We start from the raw sequence: 27,708 nt of genomic DNA, 5'->3' as shown, positions 1-27,708 counted from the left end.
TATTTCTATAATCGAACAATAAAACATATTATAAAGGTTATAATGCATTTTAACATGTAAATATACAAGTCCTATTACATCACCTAATTATTCAATCTTTTTACATATCTTAAACCGAGCTTATAAACTAATATCCATTATCCAACCTTGTTTCAATTTCATTATACTCAATTTCTCAGTGCTACAATATAATATCATTAACCAATCATTAAATCACATATGTGACAACATAATTCATCACTAATTGAACTCAATTGCATAATTATAACAATATATCATATTTTCAAATTTCAATTTAGTCCTTATCACAAATAAGTAATTCGAATCAGTTCAATTCAGCTCATTCTAACATTTCTAACATTTTTTAAAAAATCAAAAAATTAGTTATCGACTTATTAAAAATGAAAATGGGAGTCGCCACCGATCTTTTATTGTGGTGTGATCGGATCGCCTTGAAAATAATTTTAGGCTTGTGAATTTTGAGAAAACAGGTTCGGGAGTCGGTTACGCACGAGGAAGGGTTAGCACCCTCGTGATGCCCAAAATTGGTACCGAATTGATTGTTTAATGTCTTAATGTCGAAATTTTGAAAAGATTTTAGAATACAATCCTTTAAAAAGAAAATTCGAATAAAATGAATTGGATGATAAGACTCACTTATTTCGAGGAGATAAATTGCCACACTCAGTAAGTTAGAATGCAACAGTTCAATCTTCGAAATTAGGTTTTTCCATTTTTAATTTTTAAAAATTCACGCATTTTAAGAAGGATATCTGATTATTTGGGTCAAATGAGAAAATCAAAACCCAGTAAGTTAGGGGTCAATTTCACAAAATTCCTAAATATAGAATATTGTATTTATTTGCATTTATTAGAAAAATCCTCGTCTCGAGAGAACAATATGTCATATCCAATGCGTTAGGACACCAAGTATCGAATTCTCGAGAATGAGATTTTTATTTATGTTTTAATCAAAAGGGATATTCTCGATTATTTAGATTCGACGAGAAAAATTGAAACCCAATACGTTAGGGCTCAATTCCTTCGAAGACTCCAAATACCGAACTTTGCGTTATCTTGAAAGACTTTGAATAAATTGGTTTTGATACTTAAATGATATTTGATGTAACCTTTTAAATGAATAAAGTGAGATGGATTGATAATGGATGAGGCAAAATAATAATTCGTAAGTTAAAATGTATGCTAATGAGCGATAAAGAATCAATAAATACAAATAAGCAACATAAAATATGTAACAATAAAACATATATCACACATTATGTGAATTCTAGCACTAACAACTGAGAACTAATGAATTAAAATTAATTAAAAAACAAGCAAATTAACACAAATAAATACACAAGTCCTAAAATAATTGAAAGGACGACTAGCATGGGAGGAAGGAAATTATAATTGAGAAGTTACGAAAATATTAATATACACATACATGAGAATTTGAAATAAATAAAATAAATAAACCAAAATCGAATGTCCTTTTTTACAAAAATTTAAAACCACAAAACATACTAGTAATAAATATGAAAAGAGATAAGTAGAAGATATAACTAATATAAAAGACAAAAGGATACTAACAAATGCTAAGAAAAATATAAAATAAAAGAAAATACTAAAAATAATAATAAACATAACAAAAATATGATTTAAATTAAAATGAAAATGTTTGAAGGTTTAAAGTTGCAATCGATTCAAATCCAATGGACTAAAACAGCAATTAGACGCATGACCTGGGCATTCAATCCTAATAATGAAAACGACACCGCATAACTGTGGATCAAATTGAAATCAGAATCAAACATAAGGTAACAATTAAAAAATTGAGGAAAAAACTAAATTGAAACAAAAACGAAATGCGGAGGGTTCAGTGCGCAAAAAGCCTACCAGACCCAAAGTGCGCGGATCCTTCCCTCGGGTCAGGTCACCGCGCGGGTCAAGGGTTATCAAATGGCGTCGTTTTTGAAAACATTTTAAAACCAAAAAAACCTAAATCTAAAGATTTTCATTCGGATTTGCAGAAAAAGGGAGAGCACCGCCTCCAGCTTCCCTTCTTCTGTCGCTTCACCTTCCCCTCTGCCCGTTCGACTCTGTTTTGCTCAGAGGGAGGGCTTCATCGGCGCCGACAACAAGGTAAAATCCCCCTTTTCTCTTTTATTTCTTATATATTTATGCTTGTGTGTATGGTAAATAGCAAAACAGAAAAAGAAAGAAGAGCAATCGAAAATGGAAAAAAGGAAAACTTTTTCTTATGTATTGATTTCTTGTTTTTTTTCTCTGCTTTTCTTTTATTATTTGTTTGTTCCATTTTTGATGTCGATTTGTTGTTTGCTGCAGGTATGGTCGTACGAGGGGGGCGAAGGCATCGCGTACGGAAGCAGAGGCTGACGTGGAGCGGCTCGGAGGCTGAACCTACTGGTTGCGGCGTTGAAAGTCTCAGAAACCCTAGGGTTTCTGTTTGTTCCAGTTTTGGGCCAAGGGTATTTAGTTGGTTTGGGCTTGTAAGGCAATTGGGCTGGGGTGTATTTGGTCTGTATGATTTTAGGCTTGTAATATGGACTGATGGACTTTTAATTATGATTGGTTATATATTTTTTTATTATGGGACGAGAAAATTGGGCCTATTACAGCTGCCCCTCTTTGCTCATTGTTGTGTAGCGGGAACAGAGCAAAAACTAAAAAAATGGTCAATTTTGCCCGGTCGAGCTTGGCCTTGGTGCTCTTCTTCTTCAAGTTGCTCCATTTCATCCTACTGCATCTTCAGAGGTATAGAAATTGCTTCTATCCGCTGAACTGTAATATCAAAGAGATAGGATTTGTAACTCGTAACTTTTGGAAAGTAAGATTCTGCATTGTGGATTTAATCTTTTTAACTGCAATGTCTGGAAGAAAGATTCACTGTTGTGGCTTTAATCTGCTTCACTACACTGCCTGGGAGTGTAAGATTTGCTGCTGTAGTTTTAATCTTTTTAATCGCAATGTCAAGGAGGCAAGATTCACTGTTGTAGCTTTAATTTGTTCAACTGCACTGCCTTGGAGGTAAGATTCACTGCTGTACCTTTAATCTTTTTAACCGCAATGTCAGGGGAGCAAGATTCACCGTCGTGGCTTTAATTTGTTCCACTGCACCGCCTGGGAGGTAAGATTCATTACTGTAGCTTTAATCTTTTTAACCGCAATGTCAAGGAGGCAAGATTCACCGTTGTAGCTTTAATCTGTTCCACTGCACCGCCTTGGAGGTAAGATTCGTTGTTGTAGCTTTAATCTTTTGAACTGCAATGTCGGGGAAGCAAGATTCACGGATGTGGCTTTAATCTATTCCACTGCATCGCCTGGGGAGTAAGATTCGCTGTTGTAGCTTTAATCAAGATTCACCGATGTGGCTTTAATCTGCTCCACTGCATCGCCAAAGAAGTAAGATTCGCCGCTATGGCTTTAATCTTTTTAACTACAATGTCGGGGAAGCAAGATTCACCGATGTGGCTTTAATCTGCTCCACTGCATCACCAGGGCAGTAGGATTCGCCGCTATGGCTTTAATCTTTTTAACTGCAATGTCGAGGAAGCAAGATTCACCGATGTGGCTTTAATCTACTCCATTGCACCGCCAGGGAGGTAAGATTCGCCGCTATGGCTTTAATCTTTTTAACTGCAATGTCGGGGAAGCAAGATTCACCGATGTGGATTTAATCTGCTCCACTGCATTGCCAGGCAGTAGGATTCCCCGCTGTGGTTTTAATCTTTTTAATTGCAATGTCGGGGAAGCAAGATTCACTGATGTGGCTTTAGTCTGTTCCACTGCATCGCTTGAAAAGTAAGAGTCGCTGTTGTGGCTTCAATCTTTTTAACTGCAATGTCAGGGAAGCAAGATTCACCGATGTGGCTTTAATCTGTTCCACTGCACCGCCTAGGGAATAAGATTCGCCATTATAGCTTTAATCTTTTTAACTGCAATGTCGGGGAAGCGAGATTCACCGATGTGGCTTTAATCTGCTCCACTGCATCGCCAGAGAAGTAAGATCTGTAATTCTTTGGTCCATTCCACCGTAATCTCAGTGAGACAAGACCTGATGCAATCTACTCTACTGTAACTTCAGAGAGATAAGATCATTTATTTTAATCCGCTCCACTGTAACTTCAAGGAGATAAGATTATCGACTTCAATCTGCTCCACTATAATCTCAAGGAGATAAGATTTTTTGCTTCAATCTGCTCCACTGTAACTTCAGGGAGATAAGATTCACCATTTTCGATTAGGAGTTCTTCAGTCTATTCCACTGTAATCTCAGGGAGATAAAACCTGATGCGATCTACCCTACTGTAATTTTAGAGAGATAAGATCCTTTATTTTAATCCGCTCCACTGTAACTTCAAGGGGATAGGATTATCAGCTTCAATCTGCTCCACTGTAATCTCAAGGAGATAATATTTCTGGCTTCAATCTGCTCTACTATAACCTTAGGGAGATAAGATTCACCATTTTTTATTAGGAATTCTTTGGTCTACTCCACTGTAATCTCAGGGAGATAAGACCTGATGCGATCTACTCTACTGTAATTTCAGAGAGATAAGATCCTTTATTTTAATCCGCTCCACTGTAACTTCAAGGAGATAGGATTATCGGCTTCAATATGCTCCACTGTAATCTCAGGGAGATAAGATTTCTAGCTTCAATCTGCTCTACTGTAATCTCAGAGAGATAAGATTCGTCATTTTCGATTAGGAATTCTTTGGTCTATTCCACTGTAATCTCAGGGAGATAAGACCTGATTCGATCTACTCTACTGTAATTTCAGAGAGATAAGATCCTTTATTTTAATCCGCTCCATTGTAACTTTAAGGAGATAGGATTATCGGCTTCAACCTGCTCCACTGTAACTTTAGGGAGATAAGATTTGTCATCTTCCAAACCTATTCCACTGCTGACCAGGGATATAGGCATTGTGATTTCACCAATCTGTTCTCTGGGGAACATGACCTGTATAATTCGTTTATGAACTTAATTATGCCTAATGATTAGGATGGCATGATCAAAGTGTATCAAATGCTCTTAACTAGACATGTGTGAATGGTGTTTGCATGAATGCAGAATTTTATTTTTCCGAGAATGATCCCGCTTAGGTTGTCATTACTCGAAGTTTATTAAGGCTTTAACACCGACGTGCCACAACGCCTTCTTGTTTGACTGACTTTTTTGAAGAGACATTTAGCTAGGTTGCCCCCCACTGTAAACCTCAAAGTTTAATCCATTGGGGCACAAAATTTGTACCATCATTCTCCCACTACAATCCAAGGGTAGAAATATGTGGCTTTTCCTCAATCCTCTCGTATCACAATTCAAGGATACAAGATCTGAATCGTTCTGGTTTCTTACACCATTCTCAGGGTGTCGTACCAAAGACTTATGCGCAGATGAAGGCTCTCTTCTTTGAGGTAACCTCTTCCTCTTGCCTGGTGGTCATTGGTTGCTTGTTTATGGCATCTTGACAACAAAATCCAAATAGAAAATCTAAATTTAGACTCTTCCTTCTCAAATTTCCAACCTTTAAATCTGGTGCGTTCTAAACAATAGTCCTGTTTTAGGTTCCTATATTATTTAGAAACTTTTCAGAGTAATATGCAAAACCTCTTTTGTGAAAGTTTTATTAGTTCATTAATCATTATTCCAATGCAACATACTTGCAAAAAAAATGGTCATAACAATGGGTAAGAATAAAATTGGCTCTGAGCATAGCTCGAAAGGAATAAATTATCAAAAATTGTAAACAAGGATAATAAAGAAATTGATTGGGAATGTATATCTTGGAAAAGGAAAAAAGTATTCCAAGAACGACAAATTCAATATAAATAATATGAGAATTGGGTGCCCCAGATATCGCAGCTTGAACTTCTCTGTGCAAGCTTCCTGAAGACCATTCTGAGTTTGACATGTGTTTAGGAGATCTACAGTGATTTGTCAATGCCCCAAGATGTCGCCTATCCATTCCTGTTGATTCAGGCATAGCAAGATTACCACATGCCCCAATCTGATTAAGATTCGAATCGTTCTGATCACTTCATGCCCCATTCTGATTAATATTTGAGCCGCCCTTTTCGGGTTTTTAGCTCAGATCCCCTTTTGCCTAAGGTGCCCTTTGCGGGTTTTCCCCTTAGCCTCTCCAATTTTCATTTTTCATTTTTTTGACTCAAAGTGCCCTTTGCAGGTTTTCACCTTGGTCCTTTCTTCTTCTTTAAACGAAGTATTTCTTGACTAGACCTGAGCTTATATGACTAGCAATCTCACTCAGGATCAGTGCTCCTCTGAAAAAGGTCTTCTCTACAACATAGGGACATTCCTAGTTTGGCATTCATTTCCCTTTAGAATCCTTTTGTTGATGAAGGATATTTTTCAACATCCAGCCCTCTCGTGGAATTCTCTAAGACGACCCTGTTTATTATGGGCTCGTATCATTTGTTTCTAGTACATCCGACCCTGATGAATAGCTTTTAACCCTTTTCCTAGGTCCAACTGATCACGTTGCGATTGGATCCTTCCAACTCTAATACCCGGAGAGAGGGGATTTTAATAGGTACAACTACCTCAATCCCGTAAACCAAAGAGAACAACGTTGCTCTAGTAGAAATCTTGATAGATGTTCGGCAAGCAAAGAGGGCAAATGGTGATTCCTCATGCCAGTCCTTGTAAGTCTCAGTCATTTTTGCAATTCATTGTCTTGCAATATAATGAAAAACCGTGGTGTCTGATTTCGAATTGATTGCAGCTCTCAGCTATCGCTTTATCATTCAAGTTCAATGCATTTTCCAATACCATCGGCATATGATGACATTGACGCATGCAGTAGCCTCTATCCATTTGATGAAGTAATTAATGATCTCAATGTGAAGCAATGCCCATTAGAAGTCTTCGATAATGGTGATGTCCATGCCCCACTTTGCTCAAAATTTGAGTCGCCCTTTTCGGGTTTTCAACTCAAAACCACCTTTTGTCACAAAGCGCCCTTTGAGGGTTTTCGCTTTGGCCTCTCTTTTACTTCCTTTTGTCATTTTTTATTTTGATTTTTTCATCTAGATTTTTCTATTTTTTCATTCTTCTTTCTTTTTCTCTCATTTTCATTTTGACCTTGATTTTGATTTTTCTTTTTGTTTTTGTTTTTGATTTTTGATTTTTGATTTTTGATTTTTTTGAGCTCATAGGATTAGGCAAGTCATCGTTATCCCTTTCGAAGAATCTTCTTTGATATCGAACTTCCTTCATAGAGCCTTTTGGGGTGACACTGTGACTGAAAACTTTTGATCTTCCTCTTTATCAGGATGAGATCCAACAAAACTTGAAGAGATGAAAACTCGACTTCAAATGGGCAAAGCTATGCTGAGCCAACGAGAAATGCATTGCGCCGACAAAGAATTGCATCGTTCATACTGTAAATTTCTGCCATCACACTGTTGTGTAGATTTCATTATCAGCGGTTAACCCGGGCATATCCTGGCATGATCATACAAAAACATCTTGGAACCCTAGAGGTGACTCAACAAGGTCTTTCTTCGTCTTTGCAATCGGGTCAATTCTAATATTCACCAAGCTCACAATTTCTAATGATTCCTTGTGAGGTAGGATCTGTCTATCCTCTTGTTCAACCATCATCAACAAGTACAGAGATAAGTTACGATCTATGTCATTTTCAAATTCATGAGATCCCTCTAAACACATGCCTCGCTCAAAAGGAAAATCTGAGTTTGTAGCAAAGAAAAATAATGTATAAATTCATGAATAATTATTTGTACCATATGATTATGAATGAATGAATAATAATTTGGAAGAAAATTCAAAAAAATGAAAGAATCTGGAATTGTTTGCAAAGATGTATTTCATTAAAATAGTAACGTTCAGACATGAGCCTATTTCACAAATGAATTTCTATCATTTCTAGGCTAAAAACAACAAAATGTTCTGAACATTATTCTAAATAAGCTCTAAAAACTATAGGGATTTCTTCTGCAGTCTAATTACTTAGAATACTCCAGATTTATAAGGGCAGATATCTAACAAGGTCCATTTTCATTCGTGTCTTCAAATATGTCATTGATGTGAACGCTTCCCAACATTTCTTCGTACATCACATTCACCTCTTCATCAATATAATTGGGTAGCGGATTTTCTACACTGGAGGCCTCATCGAATTTGACAATGCCTATTTTAATGAGTCTTTCAACTATCTTTTTGAAGGTAATGCAGTTTTCTATCGAATGCCCCGTAATTCCTGCATGATATTCGTATTGTGCGTTCATGTCATACCATTTGGGATACGGAGGTTGTATGGGTTTTAAGTAATGAGGGGCAACAACATGCACATCGAACAAGCTTTGATACAGCTCTTTATATGTCATCGGAATTGGTGTGAACTAGAGCCTTTCTGTACTTGTCTTCTTTAAAGGACTCTGATGTCTGGTGATTTCTGTCTTTGGCCTACCCACAGTTATTGGATTTGAGTGGCCCTTGTTATACCTACCTGCATTATCCCATTTATTTCCCTTCTTCCTTGGGGCCTTTGGAGTATCTAGGTACTCCACCCTCGCTTGCTTTGTTTCAGCGGGGTTATCAAGAGCAACAGGAAAATTGTTCCTCAAATTCACTGGTGTCGATGTATCAGTTTGACAATGTTGAGATTTGATGGTAAAGAATGCCCCGTGTGAACGCTCATCTGGCTGGACCTGAACACTTGTCGGAGTACAATCTAGGGAATAGGCAAGATCCTTATTATCAACCCCAAAGTGGACCACCAGGTCTTTCCTCTTTTCTAACTCTCCAGCTAGGAGACGGTTGAACTAGCTCATCATAGCCCTCTGTAATTCTAGCATCTAATCTCTCATTTCCTGTTGAAATTCGGTCAATTGCTCCTGCATCTGTATCTGCATTCGCTCTAATTTTTCCAACCTTTGTTCCATTTCTCTAGTCTTTGCTTGGATACCGTAAGGGTGTTTGGTTGGTTGGTTTTCTAGATTAGCTGAAATAAATTTACTCGTTTAGGCTCTTTCAATGGATTTTAATCCATATGATATCATGTAATGCAAATGCATGAAATGAATGCCTAAAGAGACGTTGATTCTGATTCAATTACATTTAGAAAACTTTTCTATAAAGCAAATTCCTTTAAATAAAGCAGATGCATGTACGGCCTCACCCTTATATTCCAAGAGACAACATCGATCCTTTTCTTCATCCGCATCTTTGAGATAATCTCGCCAATTTCTAATAGACGCCACTGCTAGCTTCTTTTCTTGATCTTGGTTGCGATCCATCATCTGCCCATCTCCATAAGGCTCGTTAGCTTCTTTAGGGGAGTTGGAACGTTGAGGACTCTTAGATAATCTCCTTGAATCCTCAGGCCACGAAGCAAGGTCACGGGCTCTTCCATCGCCCTTCTTGTGTTTCTCAGAATATATTCAGGCAGCCGTATTGTTTTCCACTTTATCAAGGAATCCGTATTCCATGACAAGCTTTCTAATTTAGTAATCGGATTTGAATCGATATCTCTTTCCTAAGATGCAAATGCAATGCAATTAAAACACAACAAGAGGGGTTAGTACAAAATAGAAGCAAACAAGGAAAACAAAAGTACCTAGTCGGGTAACCACTAAGGATTTGGAGTGGCTCTACCTAGGATAGGTTCCTAAGGTCTTCTACATGCGGTTTGGCTCTAAAGTTAAGGTACCCGAACCAGAGATTCTTCGATCTTCACCCATTATAGGCTCATACAGACCGAGTTCAGTTCAGGGGAATACATTTCCCTATGGCTGCACGGAGATGAAGATCTCACGAAGACATAGGGACGGATGTATTCCGAAAGTGGTCCTCTATCCTGCACGAAGGTGAAAACCTCACGAAGGAGTAGCTTCTCACTCTCACCTAAAAGGATAAGACTAAACAGTCTTTATGCAATATGGTGCCAAGATATAAAATTTAATTTGCAGTGATCATACAAACAAATGCAAAGAGGATCATAATTTTTCAAATCAAATTTTCAATTTTCGACAATAAGATCAAAAACAATTTTGCGGCTTGACTCTCTAAATTTCCCCAGTGGAGTCGCCAAGCTGTCGAAACCATTTTTTTAAAAATCAAAAAATCAGTTATCGACTTATTAAAAATAAAAATGGGAGTCGCCACCGATCTTTTATTGTGGTGTGATCGGATAACCTTGAAAATAATTTTAGGTTTGCGAATTTTGAGAAAACAAGTTTGGGAGTCGGTTACGCACGAGGAAGGGTTGCACCCTCGTGACACCCAAAATTGGTACTGAATTGATTGTTTAATGTCTTAATGTCGAAATTGTGAAAAGATTTTAGAATACAATCCTTTAAAAAAAATTTTGAATAAAATGAATTGGATGATAAGACTCACTTATTTCGAGGAGATAAATTGCCACACTCAGTAAGTTAGAATGCGACAGTTCAATCTTCGAAATTAGGTTTGTCCTTTTTTAATTTTTAAAAATTCACGCGTTTTGAGAAGGATATCTGATTATTTGAGTCAAATGAGAAAATCAAAACCCAGTAAGTTAGGGCTCGATTTCACAAAATTCCTAAATATCGAATATTGCATTTATTTTCATTTATTAGAAAAATCCTCGTCTCGAGAGAACAATATGTCATATCCAATACGTTAGGACACCATGTATTGAATTCTCGAGAATGAGCTTTTTATTTATGTTTTAATCAAAAGGGATATTCTCGATTATTTAGATTCGACGAGAAAAATTGGAACCCAATACGTTAGGGCTCAATTCCTTCGAAGACTCCAAATACCGAACTTTGCGTTATCTTGAAAAACTTTGAATAAATTGGTTTTGATACTTAAACGATATTTGATGTAACCTTTTACATGAATAAAGTGAGATGGATTGATAATGGATGATGCAAAATAATAATTCGTAAGTTAAAATGTATGCTAATGAGCGATAAAGAATCAATAAATACAAATAAGCAACATAAAATATGTAACAATAAAACATATATCACACATTATGTGAATTCTAGCACTAACAATTGCGAACTAATGAATTAAAAATTAATTAAAAAACAAGCAAATTAACACAAATAAATACACAAGTCCTAAAATAATTGAAAGGACGATTAGCATGGGAGGAAGGAAATTATAATCGAGAAGTTATGAAAATAATAATATACACATACATGAGAATTTGAAATAAATAAAATAAATAAACCAAAATCGAATGTTCTTTTTTTACAAAAATTTAAAATCACAAAACATACTAGTAATAAATATGAAAATAGATAAGTAGAAGATATAACTAATATAAAAGACAAAAGGATACTAGCGAATGCTAAGAAAAAATATAAAATTAAAGAAAATACTAAAAATAATAATAAACATAACAAAAAGATGATTTAAATTAAAATGAAAATGTTGGAAGGTTTAAAGTTGCAATCGATTCAAATCCAAGGGACTAAAACAACAATTAGACGCATGACCTGGGCATTCAATCCTAATAATGAGAACGACACCGCATAACTATGGATCAAATTGAAATCAGAATCAAACATAAGGTAACAATTAAAAAATTGAGGAAAATCTAAATTGAAACAAAAACGAAGTGCGGAGGGGTTCAGTGCGCAAATAGCCCAGCAGACCCAAAATGCGCAGATCCTTCCCTCGGGTTGGGTCACCGCGCGGGTCGAGGGTTATCAAACGGCGTCGTTTTTGAAAACATTTTAAAACTAAAAAAACCTAAATCTAAAGATTTTCATTCGGATTTGCAGAAGAAGGGAGAGCACCGCCTCCAGCTTTCCTTCTTCTGCCGCTTCACCTTCCCCTCTGCCCGTTCGACTCTATTTTGCTCAGAGGGAGGGCTTCATCGGCGCCGAAAACAAGGTAAAATCCCCCCTTTTCTATTTTATTTCTTATATATATATATATGCTTGTGTGTATGGTAAATAGCAAAATAGAAAATGAAAGAAGAGCAATCGAAAAAAGAACACAATCGAAAATGGAAAAAAGGAAACATTTTTCTTCTGTATTGATTTCGTGTTTTTTCTTTGTTCTTTTTTGCTTGATACAGTATGAGTGTGAGAGAGTCCCCACTTTGAGTACATCTTTGTTTTTCTTTTTTTGTTTTTCTTTTTCTCTACTTTTCTTTTGCTATTTGTTTGTTCCATTTTTGCTGTCGATTTGTTGTTTGCTGTAGGTACGGTCGTACGAGGAGGGCGAAGGCATCGCGTACGGAAGCAGAGGCTTACGTGGAGCGAGTCGGAGGATGAACATGCTAGTTGCGGCGCTGAAAGTCTCAGAAACCCTAGGGTTTCTCTTTGTTCCAGTTTTGGGCCAAGGGTATTTAGTTGGTTTGGGCTTGTAAGGCAATTGGGCTGGGTTGTATTTGGTCTGTATGATTTTAGGCTTGTAATATGGACTGATGGACTTTTAATTATGCTTGGTTATATATTTTTTTATTATGGGTCGGGTAAATTGGGCCTATTACAAGCTCGTTCTAACATTTCTAGCTTACCGCATGTCATTACCATGCAGCGTAGTTTGTGAATGCAACAATTAAGAAGGTCCGGGTTATAAAAATACAAATTGTAAACTACAAGCTATTCTTTAACGACCTTATCTTTTCCTTTGTTTCTTGAGGATTTCGAGTCAACATGAGCTACGGATTAAAAACAACACATCAAATTATCAATTACAACCATTTTCATATTCAATTGCTAACTTATGTAACTTTTTCATTTCATTCAATTTAGTCCCTAAAATCGGGACTAACGTAACTTTCAAATTTAACCTCCAATATTTATATCACTTTCACTCTAAGCCTAATTTAAATCTCTATTGCACATTTCTACCACTAACTTTTAAAATTTGTGTATCTTAGTCCTTATTGCACAAAATCATAAAATAACTTTACAATTTAGTCCTTCATCAAATCTAAACTTAAAATCTATCAAAATATCACCACAAGCTTCAACTATCTAACAATGGAAACTTATTAATTCTTTAAATATATCGAAAAATTCAACATGGATCGGCTAGCTTATAGTACCAGAATTCCAAAAACATAAAAATTTCAATAAAAGGATTAAATTGGACTAACCAATTAAACTTCAAAATTAAACTCTAATTGCCGAATGTTTCTTCTCGATCTCTTCTCCCATTCGAATTGCATGAAGAATATGGAAGGAAATGCTTTCTCTTTCCTTCCACTACTCTTATCATCTTTTAGTTTCTTTTTAAATTTTATTTTGTTTTTATTATGGTTTAGTTAATGTTTTATTTTAATTTATAAATTTTATTACATTTTCTTTTAATGCAAACATCCATTACCGTCCACTCTCATTAAACCAATGGTTTAATTTCCTTGTGAGTCCCTTAATTTTGTTTTGCTTTAAATTTAATTATAATTAAAATTTTAACTTTTATGCGATTTAGTCCCTATACTTAAATTAAACACCAATTTAAAAAAATTACCTAATCAAAATTCGATTTGCTTCTAATATAACTCTGTATATCTTTAATAAAAATATTTACGAATTTGGTTTACGAAAACGAGGTTTTGATACCTCAAATCCCAAAACCAATGACTTTAGAACCAATACACTCATATCAAATCCCAAAACCAATGACTTTAGAACCAATACACTCATATCGTGTCTAACTTTTCACATAAACAAAATTATTAGACCAAACCTCAATATAATATTGTAATAAATAATATTTATTGAATCTATCATAACAAAAATAGAATTTTAAAACTACCATTTTCGACACCACTGACTTTGGGTCGTTACAGATGCACATGCCTACGTAAGGAATTGTGACGGGTGCCAAAGGGCTGGGAATATTTCAAGGAGGAAGGAGATGCCTTTGAATAATATCCTTGAAGTGGAATTGTTTGATGTGTGTGGCATTGACTTTCTGGGTCCATTTCCTCCTGGTAATATGTACATTTTGGTGGTTGTTGATTACATATCCAAGTCGGTAGAGGCCGAGGCATATCTGACAAACGATTCCAAGGTGGTCATGCGCTTTCTACATAAGCACATATTCTCTAGGTTTGGGACTCCGAGGGCTATAATTAGTGACGAGGGATATCACTTCGTGAATAAGTGCCTGACTTGCCTACTAGATAAATATAATGTGAAGCACACGGTTGCTACTGCTTACCACCTGCAGAGAGGAAGAGCTAAACCTCAAATTTAGTGAAAGTGTGGTAGAGCCAACACATTTTTCAGCTATCATTTTGGAGGAGCCAACCAACTTACTTCACGATCACATGTAGTTTTCTTCTGATGTGAGAATTGCGGTTCAGGGAGATATGAATTTATATGACGTTGAGTTTATTTTACCTAAGGAAATAGTACCTCGGAAATGAACTATGGAGTTGGCTTGGCTTTGGAAAGAAATGACTCGTAGTGTGGCTGTCTAGAAGGTAAAAAATAAGACAGCGAAAATGTGCTCGAATGACAAAGGGGTTTTTATTCTGGTCATGAAGAACAAACGTTGATTTAAGGTGTTGAGGACCTCTTGGAAATTCTTCTATGGAAGGGATATGGATCATTTGAAAGTTGATAAGTTTTCTTTTTGCTAATTCTTATGTTGTTTTTATTTTTTTTATTGTATACTTTTCTTTTGGTGTGTTTTTTTTTGTTTTTCTATGTAGGTCTTCACCGAGAGCTACACAAAATTGAGAGCTTCAATGAAGTTTGAGGACTACTCCACCATTTTCCTGCACTTGGTGTTAAATTGAAGGAGATTTCTCAAACTAACCTTTAGTAGGGGACACATTAAGGACAATATCTAACTATGTATGAGGGGTGTACATAGAAATTTTAATTTATGTGTTTTGTTTTCTTATTTTATGTTTTGTTTAATTTTTTCCAAAATCTATAAAAAATTTAAAATTTTATTTTTTATTTTTATTTTTCTTGTATGGTACTTGAAATATGTTGGCATTGAGATTATTGGTTGTTGATATTGAATGATGTATTTTTACTTTTGAGCATGTAATTTTTTTATTAATTTTAGATAACTTGGGTATTTTAAAAGTAGATTAGTTAGTTCAATAAGTTAAATTGCATAATAGACTAGAGGTAATTATTCTTTATGTAAATGTGTATGATTTGTGTCAAATGATAGATAGATTGTATATATGCTTGTAGATAAATAATGCTTGAATCAATTGCTATTCATTTGGGTAAATGTAAGCTTGATTGAAATTGTGTTTGGTGAAATGTTTAAGGATGACCTAAGGCATTGTTTGATTATCCAATAGCCTAAATGATTGACCTTGATGCTATGTTTTCCTTAGTTCCCATGATTTGAGCCTCAAATTATCATTTCTTAATGAACCTACATTTTTGCAACCTTTAGCATAAACTGAGTTAAAAACTCAACCCTTCACTATCCTTGATCTTAAAATACACTATGAAATGGACGTTGGGTCATGGATGTTGAGGGTTAGGTAGATACATCTTGGTGGTTTCAAATTGGTTTTGAGAGAAAGGAGAAGATATTGTTCGATATGGTGTGTATAGACTCTTGCTAAATATAAAAAAATTTGAGTAAATGAAAGCAATGTAAGGGTTAAAACAAAGTGAGTGGAACAAAAGCATAGTTAGTGACAAAAGCATTGTGAGTGAAAGAGTGAAAATTTATAGAAAACACTTAAACGAAAATCATTTTTGAGCTTGAAAGAGATCTTTCTTTTCGTACTGTACAAATACTCGCTAGCTTTTTTTATGCACCAATTTTGAACAATATCTTCCATTTCTTTGGAGAGATAAAGAATGTGAGAGAAGGAGAAATAAGATGGTGAGCTTAATGATTACTTTGGGTGTAACCTCCCAAACCTGACCTAGACATTATGACTAGATTGAGAAGGCTATATTAGCCACTGAAATGGCTAAGCTAACTAACGTTACTTTTGAAGACCCTAAATAAACTCATTCTAGAGAAGACCATAGTTGTACTTTGAGTTAGGTTAAAAGCATTCATTCATTAGGTCGTGTATACTTAGGATTCATTTTATTGTTAATAGTGTTGTTTCAAAAAAACCGTTTGCTTGTCGCCCTTCTTTAAAAAAAACTCGATGTTAAACTAATGCAACGAAAAAACCATTTTTCAAGTCATTTTGGAAACTTAGTTGCCTTATTGATTTGATTTTCAAAAATGGTTCCTTTGCAATGTAGCGGAAACTAGGGAACAATATCAAATTTTACTAAAGCCTGATATCATCCATTATCTGTTTATTATGCTTGAGTAATCCATGCATGCAAAAATCCCAGAAGAAAAGTTACCAAGCGACAGACCAGAAGTCATTAAAAATTACAAACCAAAACCAATAGAGACTGATTAATAATTATTAAAAATAATTTGAGCTCTAAGGTGATTCTCCGAATGCCGAGTCTAGTCCTAATTTCAAGATTTTCCTAAAAATTTAAACACTATTGGGGGTGGGCTTATGAAAAGCTCAATGTGAGTCGAACAATTATTTAAACGAACAAAAAAATCAAATACATTGAAACATATTAGCATTAACAAAAGAAAATAGAACCATCATAGGAATTTCATATCATTACATAGCCATTATCAAATTGATGTCAAATAGTGTATGAGCATGGGTCATCATTCATTCTAGTAACAATCATTAATTTTGATACCATTGAATACAACAAAATACAATACGCAGCATAAATCAATAACATTTGAATATGTCATGCACGTGATGAATGCAAAAAAGTTCCTACCTATACTATCCACTACACACCACGAGTTCCCCAAAACCTATCATCCAAACTCGAAAACATTATGAGCTTAAGCCCGTTATGGTTAAAACCACCGATAATAGTATGCAAAAATTCGCAAGAAAATGCGGATAAAGCGCCAAGAAAGCTGCGATAAATCACGATTCCCTGGTACTCCAGTGCGGTAATCGATTACAAATAATGTGGACTTAATATACTGTCGGTACTTTACAGAACTCCTCCGTAAACCACAAAATCCCAACCCAATGCATATGCAATATGTCACACAATCTTATACATAATCATATCTCAATACTTTTCACATTCATTTGACATGCTCAACATGTCCTCAATAATCACATACGTTCAATAAATGGAAATAGTGTTCCAATCTTTCAAATTACCATTGTGTTGGTATCAATCAATATCGTTCAATTTCATATGCTTTACGGATTTTCATTGTGCATAAATAGCACCCTTTTCAGTACACAATATAAAAAATATCCCATTTGTTTAAATCATACATAAGCTTAATATCTCAACACATTATATCATTCAGTCAAACATTCTCATATCTCATAACTCAAATATGCAATAAAAAAACTCAATCAAATATTCATACTATCAAACTAGAAATTTTGCCAACATGTTAATCTTTTAAGGCTCAAAGCATAACTGATTCGGCCGCTCACAAAATCAATAATTTGGCTATTAAGTCATTCCAATCAGCAAGCTAATTTATGAAATATAACGTGATATTTAACATTTTCAAACAATTTTATGAGTTTAGAACCCACACCTTATTTTTCACTTCCTCACAGTACACCAACGAAACTTCCAATTTTCTTTAATAATTCCTTAAACAAACTTAAACCAAAATTTAGTATAAATTCAATAAATTTAACATTAAACCATCCCCCAAACATCCACTTATGAGTTCAAACCCATAGTTGAAATTATAACAATTTTATGAATCCAAACTAGTTAGATTCCTTACACAGTATCAATGCGAACCATACGTACAATTGTTCTTCGCCTTTACAGATGATTTGGGGCATTTGGATCAGCACCTAATTCAATAACATATTGGAAAATTAGTATCTAATTAATGATTAAATTCCTTCATTTAATCAATTCATAACATTTACCCAACAACTATTTGAAATAGCAAACTAGTTATCCTTAATTGTACTTACACTTCATGATTTGTGGGATCCGATTGGCTAATTGATCAAGAACGCATCTCCCTAATTAACATGTGATTAAAGGATGATTAGGAGGGTTAAATAACACAATTTAATTCTTGAAAAATATGAGCAAGACCTGAGAAACAAAACAACTCCCTTTCTCGCACATAGGCGCACGCACCACCACCCATGGTGGCCAAAATTCGGGCTTAATTTTAAAATGATTTGAGATCTCATTAAAATCTGGAAAAATACCTTTGAAATCATTTAAAATCCACCAAAATTCTGGATCTAGATTTTTTTTCATTGAAAAGATTAATCAAGAAATTGTAGAGAAAAGAGATCTTACCCAAGCTAGTTGAGAGAAACGGTAATGACACTTTCTTGGCAATGTTCAGGATTGATCTTGGGGTTCAAGATTTTATATTTGGGGCTGATTTACATGAGGAAAAATTAAAAAAATATATTAAAAAGGAGATGGTTCAAAATCTTGATGCAAAAAGAAGAAAGAGATGGTAAAATGGGAGGTGTAAAAAACGACAACAATGGGAGAAAGAAAGAAAATTGAAGAGAAAAGAGGAGAGGAAGAGGGTGAATGGCTAGGGTAGGTAAAAATTGAATTAAAGGCTGAAAAATAAAGTAAAATGTTGTATTTATACTTAGGGTTCAAGGGTATGGATGGCACACACATTAAAAAAACAAAGGATTTTGCAAAATTTAATTATTTCGCAAGGGAAAATATTCGAACTTGGGACCTCATTTAATTTCCATGTTTTCTCATATTTATTTTATGCATTAGGATTTTTCTTCATTCTTGAAATAATTTTTCAATATTTATTTTAAAAACAAGGTATGTCACATACTAGGGTTTAAGGCAAAATTTGCAAAATAATAAAAATGATGCGAGAGAAGGGATTTGAACTTGGGTTTTAAGGAACGTTTCACTAACACTTAGACAACACACGAATAACTCATTTATTTCATAACAATGCATAGATAATCTCAAAAATTAAGGCATGACCACTCTCTCTCGATTCACAAACCCAATTCTACTAACCCCCAATTTTTGGGATGTTACATTGGGGATGAATAAGGAACAGTGTCATGTACTTTACTATTTCTAGTGCTTAAAACCATTTCGAGCTATCTTTTTGTTTGAAATCTAAACCATCCTAAGCCTCTAAATGTTACAAGCCTAATAGACCTATGTGACCTAAACATTTCCTTTACACAACCTTCTTTATTTGTTTATAATTAGCTTGATGAATACTTTTTATTTGCATTTTGTGTCTACTACGTATCTATATAGTTTATGTTCATGGATAACATAATCAAGTATTTATTCATTTGAATTGCCTCTAGGTTTGTTAGTTCTTCAACCTAGTGAACTAGGTCTATTTTCTTTAAAAGTACTTAAGTTAGTTAAACATCAATCTTAAGTTGCATGTGAGATATGTCATGTACAAATTCAATATTTGATTATTGTGTTTCTTATTGTTCAATATATTCCAATGGTCATCTTATGCAAGTTTTGTGTGTTTGCTTGAAGACAAGTAAAGATTTAAGTGTGGGGAAGTTTGATCTGCCGTAATTTGATATGTCAAATTAGACTCTCCAAAACACTGAAAGAGCTTATCCTCATGTAATTTAAGTGTTTTTACATGTTTTTTTTCAGTTTTTAGTTTTTATCATTAATTTTTTTTTGGTTAGTTTCATTCATTTTGATACCCAAATTGGCAAAAATATGCCATTGGGAGTCTAATGAGTGATTTGAGCTTGTGTAGGGAGACAACAATGGCCAAACCTTGAGGACAACATCATTTAGAGTGGTTGTCACAACACTGATGCCATGAAAGTCGCGAAACCTTAACCCTTTCACATTGAGGATACAAATCTTAAACTAGAAATCAACTTGGAGCCCATTTCTAAGAGATTCGTAACATCGAGGGTAGGATGTCGCGACATTGAGCCAAAAGTTGCAACACCAGATCTCTAAGGTCATGATACCCCTGAAGATGTTGAAGTGAAGAAATCTTGGTCATCACTAGTGGTGTTGCGGCACTGACCAATGGATGTCATGACACCAAGACCCCCCAAAGCCAAAATTGTGCCACTATTGAGGGTGTCACAACACCGTTGCTTGATGGGTGAAAAACAGAAGGGGAAATTTTGTGCCCAAACAAGATTAAGCCAAACTTTATTTATGGGCATAATTGTCAATTTTAGGTTAAATGTTAGTAGACTATAAATACCACTTTATAAGCTTTTGATTTCAAATTTTGTTAGTTGAACATTTCTCCTTAGTTTTTCATAATTGTAGGTTAGGTTTTCTTTTCATTTTCTTTTCTTTTTCATTTTTGGATTAGGTTTATAATAGATTCTTTTTTTTATTTCTTCTTGTATTGTTGAAGACTATGCAAAAGAAAGATGATCAAACTCTTAGGCTTCATTGGATTTCCATTAATTGAATGAGCATTTTCTCAAACTCTTTACTTTTATTTTATGCATACCATGTGTTTGATAAAATGCTTGTTTGAAATTTAAGTTTGATAATGTACTAAAATTTGTTGATGGTTGATTGATTGGTTATTTTTTAGTTTAATTTAATATTTATGCTTGATTTGTAACACCCCAAACTCGGCCTAGACATTATGACCAAATCTGGAGTTGTTACATACCATGATGGAAAATTTGGTTTTTGTTTAACTAGAAAATCATCATTAACTTTCAAAACCACGGATTACTCAAAATCATATCTTAATGTGTCATTTTATTAAAATGTTGGTTTTTTTAATTTTCTAAAACTTATAATTTTTGCAGTGGAAAATCCTTAAAAAAATTATTCGAGAAACATGGTTTGTTGTTTGAAAGCCTTTAATTTTTGCAAAAAAAGCGAGTTTCATCGTCTAAAACATTTAAATAGTATTAAGAAAAATAAGAAAAATAAATTTTAAAAATATAAAACAGTTCAAAAAGTCCAAAGAGTCTAAAATTTACAGAACCTAAATCCCAAAATTTAAATAAAATCAGATTTAAATAAATGATGACACTAACTGAGCTCCCCATTGCACCATCCCGCCTAAGTCTGAGGATTACCTGAAAGTATCAATCAAATAGAAAGTGAGTTTTTGAAACTTAGTGCATAACGAATAACTTAAAACAGTTAATGCATACCAGGCAGATTTATCATAAATAGATACATAATGGAGCAGAACAAATACAGATATATAATCCTACCCCCAACCGCTACACACCAACTTCGACCATCCCAACACACCATGTGGGTATAAAACACCCATCCAACCCTACACACCACTTAGTGTTGATAGGACAGTTTATAGAATAGTTGTAATTGAGCTGCTAGATAAATAGACGAGTTATCACCTTTTACTGAAGCACTTCCTCCACATATCATAACCCATCCCAAATGTAGATACATATTATAAAATATGTCAGACATGTTTCTAGAATACATGCATAAAATAACAAATACTGAGCATATATAATAGTTTCTCAGATTTCACATAGCAAAGTTTACTAATTATATATTGTTTCAAATACTCAACAGATAACAAACTTAGTACTAAAAAATGATCGAACTTTACATTTTATAGCTTATCAGACCACAAATGGACCCCATGGAAGGACTACGATCAATCGGAATGTCATATACGGCCCTAGGGGAAATACAAAATTTTAGGCCCACACGACCTGAATAACTCAGACCGTGTGTCACACACGGCCTACCACACGGCCATGTGGCATCCATAGTGAACTTTTTTGGCTTTTGTTGATCACTATTTTTTGTGTTTTTAAATATACACCTGATTCAATTTCGATACCACCGCACTCACGAAGTAAATAGTACCTAAAATCGACAATAAATTTCCCAAAATCAGTCCCCAATTCCTCAATTTTTACCGAGTCACTCACTTGATTAAAACACAAACATGGGCAATTCTGACTAAAATTGAACATATAAATGTTCGAATACTTACCCACGTTCATAGCAACCCCTAAAACAACTAAATCGCATGAGGGAATTTTCGATTCTCACGTACGTCACCTACAAACAAAACAATCAATTAATATTGGTACATTCCACCAACCACCCTCAGCACAATTGCAAACTAATGACGGATAATTCCTCAATGAGAAAGAAAGAGTCACGATTTACACACGAGTCATGTTGGAACCTACTCGGTTAACTCACTATCGATCTTTGAATAGAAAAACAATGAGGCTTTGGCATTAAAATCAAGAAACCAAAAGAAACAATTTGCTACCCCCTTTTCCAAACCCATGTAAAAAGAAAGAAAAGGAAAAACAAAAGATTTTGTAAATAGAATACGAAAAACTAAAGTAACGTGAAACTAGGGATAATATTTTCCTTTGAAATATCTTCTATTATCATCTTTTTAAAAAAAATAAATGAATGGATGAATAAAACAAACAAACAAGTCAATTCCTATCCATCCACTAACCCATACCCATCCAACAACTTCTAAGATTTTAACTATCCCAACTTAACTCCAACAACCTGATATGCAGCACAAGCAAAACACTAACAAAAATTAACTCTTGATTGCACACACAAGAGCTTTAACCCAAGACCTCCAACAAACCAACAAACCCCTTAACCCTTGGAACATATATTAATTTATGGCAAAATTAACAAAACAGAGACTATGATTTTTGGGACGTTACATGATTAATTGATTGTTTAATTATATCGAAATGTTTGATAAGCTACAATTGATGCCTCTAGAGGAAAATCTAAATAAATGAGACCGAGAGGAGAGTTTGTCATTAGATAGTTTGATATAATTGTGTCGAATAGTAAGACCAAGAGGAGAACTATATGCCTAGGTGAGACCAAAATGAGAACCTAGGTAGTATCTTTTAGTCTAGGATGAGACCGAGAGGAGATTCTTAGCTAAGAGTGACAAACAATATAATCAGTATAGGTTTATTCGCTTAGTTAGCGAGTAACGAATCAATCGACCATCTTTTTATCATTTTCATTGTCTAAAACAATAGGGAAGAAAATTAGATTCGTTTGTTTAATAAATAATAGGGAAGAAAATTAGATTCGTTTGTTTAATAAATAATTTAAATTTAGTTTATAAATATTTTATTTTGGAATTTGCACTAATAATCCGGGGCACGGTCATTAGGCAAATCTAAACTCATATTATTGCGAGCTCAAGCCACAAGAGAATACTCAATTGTTGTTGCACTCTCAATAACATGTCCTCGTTTTCATCTCAATAAGTGGGTAGCAATTATAGTATGCTTGGAAATTAGAATTTCAAGATACTTAGGTATATAGGCTACATTAGAATGTAGAAGTGGATTTTTTTTTCTAAGAAAACTAAAAACTTTGAATGCCTATTTATAGGTTTTAAAATTAGAGTTCTACTAAGGTTTCTAAATGAAACTCGACACCAATTGGTATCTTTACTAAACTTTACATTTGTGAAAGTTGAAATATCCCTAAAATGTATATTGAAAATTAATTTTTAAAACACTTGTATTAATAAATGATAATAAAATTTGTAATAATGGAGTAAAAAACCCTATAAACTCCATTTCATTAATTAACTAAATTTTAAAAAATCAAATCAAATTAATTAAAAATAAAAGAATTATTAAATCCAAGAGTTTAGTAAAAATAAAATTATAAAATTTTAAGATCAAACTAAGAAGTTACTTTAAAAGGATTTAAATTGATTATGAATAATGTTAAGTGACTAAAAGTGTTATTATCCCATTTAACAAGATGACTAATCTAATTACCCCTTAATACAACTATTTGGGTGAAAGAAAATACATTATGAAATTTTATACATAATATTCCCCATAAAGCATTGATTGAATCTTCTTTATTAATACCTTAAGATTTTAAGTTTAAATCTTCATTTTTATTTTAAATAGTTTCTTTTAAAGATTTTACATGAACTATTAAAAGATATAGATACCCTTATATTAATATTTGTTATTTGTTAAAAAAATTATTTTAACCATTTTCCAATTGAGTTGGTTGCTAATTATCTCGTGACATCAACTCAGTTATAGGCTTTATTATTATGAGGGTGTTTTTTTTTAAGATAAGTTTTTTGTTATATAGAAAATGAACTTCACCATTTAAACTAAAATCGACAAAAGTACTAGGGAAGCCCATATACTTAGGGGCAGATTGCATTTCAGCCCCTCTAGTAAAAAAAGGGTAAATTGACCCTTATACATTTCGAAACGTGCAAATTAGCCCCTCCGTTAAATTTTATTTGCTAAATGATGACGTGGAATATTAATTTAAATGGTTAATTATTAATTTGGTTCTTAAACTATAGCCAAAATATCATTTTGATTTTTTTCTAAATTTTCTTAACAATAATTCTAAAAAAATAAAAATTCTTAAAATAAATATGAACTCTTAAAAATATTAAAATTATGTTAAATTATTTTTAAAAATAAAAATTCTAAATAAAAAATTCTAAAAATTCAAAATATATATGTAAAAAATATAAAAATTTACAAAAAATTAAGATAGAACTTTTGAGTTGAAACTTAGAAACCGTTGTCTTTTTACAAGACTTTCTTTCCTAGTTTACAAAACCCAGGAAAAAAAATTCTCATGTTTGATTGAAGTTTCTCATGCTTTTGTTAATGTTTAATTTCATTTTAATTGCCCATGCTTTCATCTAAAGGGTACATAAAAATTTATTCAATGGTTATTTTCGTCTACTTTAGTAAATACTAATTTTCGCAATCCTATACTTTCGTATCTCCTAATAGTGTGTAACCACCGTTATTAAATTTTGATTATTCATGTCGCATTCCCATAACTATTACAAACTTTTCTATTTGAAGATCTTATTGTTTAACAATTTTTGGGTTTTGAATTTTAATATAAAATTATGGGTTTTGAATAAGACTCCATGGGTTTTAAAATTTTAGAAAATAATGTTTTGTTATAAAATAAAAGACAGAGAATAAAGAACAAAGAGAATAGGAGAGCAAAGAGAGAGCATACTTTATTGATTAATCGGAATATTTACAAAGCTTCTCCAAAGTCTCTATTTTTAGGCATAAGAAGTATAAATGAAGTAGATATTTACTTCTAATGACTATTAGAATTTAAAGTACATCAAAACTTATCTTGATCTTGATGGGCATTCACTTAATAAGATATTCATAATACTTTCCCTTGGATGTCTATTGTTAGATAATGTATCTCGTTAAAACCTTACTAAGATAAAAACTCTATGGAAAAAAAAATCTCTAGTGAAGGAAAAAGAGTACACATATCTATAATACGCATAATATGCTGCCTCATTAAAAATCTTACGAAGAAAACCCAATGGGAAAAAACCTCGTTAATGGAAAAAGAGTACAGTGCATATTTACTCCCCTTTATGAAAACATCACATAATATCTCATATTCTATGTATTCAATATTGAATACTAGCTTTTCAAATGATCATTTGAACGTATCTGCTAAGCATTTATATCAACATTCTTTTTAAAGTCATGAGTGAGGGAAAATTTTGGGGGAAATATATTTTGATCTCTTCAAGATTTTCAACAATAATCATAACAAACTTTAATCATGATCCTCTATAAAAATACAAATAGGTATTTTGGATCATTATATAATCCTCTTTCAATTGCAATCGACTAAGTCAAATTTACCACATATATGTTAAATTATTTCAATTCAAGTAAATGAACATTTTCTCGATAATTTCAATATGCTTTTGGCATTCTAAATCCTTTAAGGATTTTAATATAAACTTTATTATATAGTGATTCATAAAGGTTGTAACAACAACCATTAGACACAAGTTAAATCTTTTATGAACTGTTAGTTTAATAATATATCTAAAGGTTATTGCATCTACCACAAAATAATATTATATCTTTTCATAATCAATATCATGGCTTAGCAAAAGCTTCATATTTTATTACGTTTTTGCAAAACTACTTAATTTGCACCTTCCACTATAGCAAAACAGGTTTTTTAGCGGTATTTTTAGCGGCACTTTTTGAAAAACGCCGCTATAGGTCGACCATTAGCGGTGCTTTTTGAAAAATGCTGCAAAAAAATTAAGCACAACGCCGTTGTTTTATGTTGAACTTCAGTGGCATTAGCGGCGCTTTTTGAAAAACGTCGCTATAGACGAGCATTAGCAGTGCATTTTGTAAAACGCCGCAAAAAAAGTTAAGCACAACGTTGTTTTATGTTGAGCTTTAATGGCAATAGTGGCTCTTTTTGAAAAACGCCGCTATAGATCGAGCTTTAGCGGCTCTTTATAAAAAATGTTGCAAAAAACATTTTTTCTATCTATTTATTATTTAACTGGTTTATTTATATTAATTAAAATACAATTTATTTTTAATTGAATATTTAAATTCTTCAGAAAAAATAATGACACGTAGAAAAATTTGAAAGTAAAAACATAGAAAGTATTTGTTAAAATGAAAAAATGAAAATACTATTATTTAAAATAATTTTAAAGGTTTTTGGGTACATGACTGATTGTTTTTAATTTATATATTAAATAATTTCTTATATAATCGTAAAAGGGATAGTATTAGTTTTAAAATATTGAATTAATTATCATTATAGTTTAAGGTTTATGATTTAGGGTATATAGTTTAGGGTTTAAGGTTTAGAAGTTACTATTTTAAAGTTTATGGATTATGGGTTTAGGGATTATGGATTATGGTTTATGGTTTAAGGGTTGGGGCTTAAGTTTTAGGGGTTAGGGTTAAGGGTTTAGATTAATTAGTATTTTTTAATTTATATATTAAATAATTTCTTATATAATTGTAAAGAGATAATATTAATTTTAATATATTAAAATTATGATTATAGTTTAAATTATTTAAGAGATAATAGATAAACTTTATATATATTAAATGGTTTAAGATTTAAGGTTTACTTGAAATTTGTTAAATGATGAAATTTTATACAATCAATTAATGCTTTTATATTTAAAAATATTTAATCTAAACGATTTTATATATTTAAATATTAGATTTAAATATTATTTATCATAGAAATAAATATTATTTAATTAAAATATTTTTTTAAAGGTCATGTTCTTTAGCGGCGTTTGTGGGAAAAGCGCCGCTAAAGGTCTTGTTCTATAGTGGCGTTTGTGGGAAAAATGCCACTAAATGTCTTATTCTATAGCGGCGTTTGTGGAAAAGCGCCGCTAAAAGTCATGTTCTATAGCAGCATTTGTGGAAAAAGCGCCGCTAAAGGCCATGTTCTATAGCGGCGTTTTTATATATAAATGTCGCAAAGTTTTGCGGCGTTAGCTATAGCGGCGTTTTTTGCGGCGCTTATCAAAACGCTACAATTAGATTTAGCGGTGCTTATAACCGCTGCTATAGGCCTAAAAAAAGCCGCTAAAAGTCTGTTTTGCTGTAGTGTTCACTGGCTTTATACCTTTAGATATTTGGACTACTGGTCCAAAAACTCTGCAAATTTATTTATACTTGAGTTGCATCTTTCTATTTTGACTAATCTATTCCTTATCTATATTTCACAATAGATTTATTCAAGATCCTTCTTTTATTTCATTATTTCAACAATAATATTGCATGCAAAACCATTGTCGACCACTTTTATTATTGGTTTAACATTTTCTCAAATTGGCATAATTTATCAAGGTCTCTTATTTTCACTATCTTAATCTTCAGTTTTAGGTACCTGAATCTCTTTTGGATTTTTAGTTGTTATT

At 33.1% G+C, this 27,708-nt stretch overlaps 1 protein-coding gene across 1 annotated transcript; it reads left to right on the top strand.

Annotated features, from left to right (window-relative positions):
- The first annotated feature begins 11,543 nt into the window (after positions 1-11,543).
- On the top strand, positions 11,544-12,464 carry LOC105801156 (uncharacterized). Its single transcript, XM_052623601.1, has 3 exons — positions 11,544-11,576; positions 11,770-11,901; positions 12,215-12,464. The coding sequence occupies exons 1-3, from the start codon at positions 11,544-11,546 to the stop codon at positions 12,380-12,382; spliced, it is 333 nt and encodes a 110-aa protein (XP_052479561.1). The 3' UTR covers positions 12,383-12,464.
- Positions 12,465-27,708: the final 15,244 nt, after the last annotated feature.

This window comes from Gossypium raimondii, chromosome 11, assembly GCF_025698545.1.
Source record: "Gossypium raimondii isolate GPD5lz chromosome 11, ASM2569854v1, whole genome shotgun sequence".
NCBI classification, from domain to species: Eukaryota; Viridiplantae; Streptophyta; class Magnoliopsida; order Malvales; family Malvaceae; genus Gossypium; species Gossypium raimondii.
This window is presented reverse-complemented; position numbering and strand designations above follow the sequence as displayed.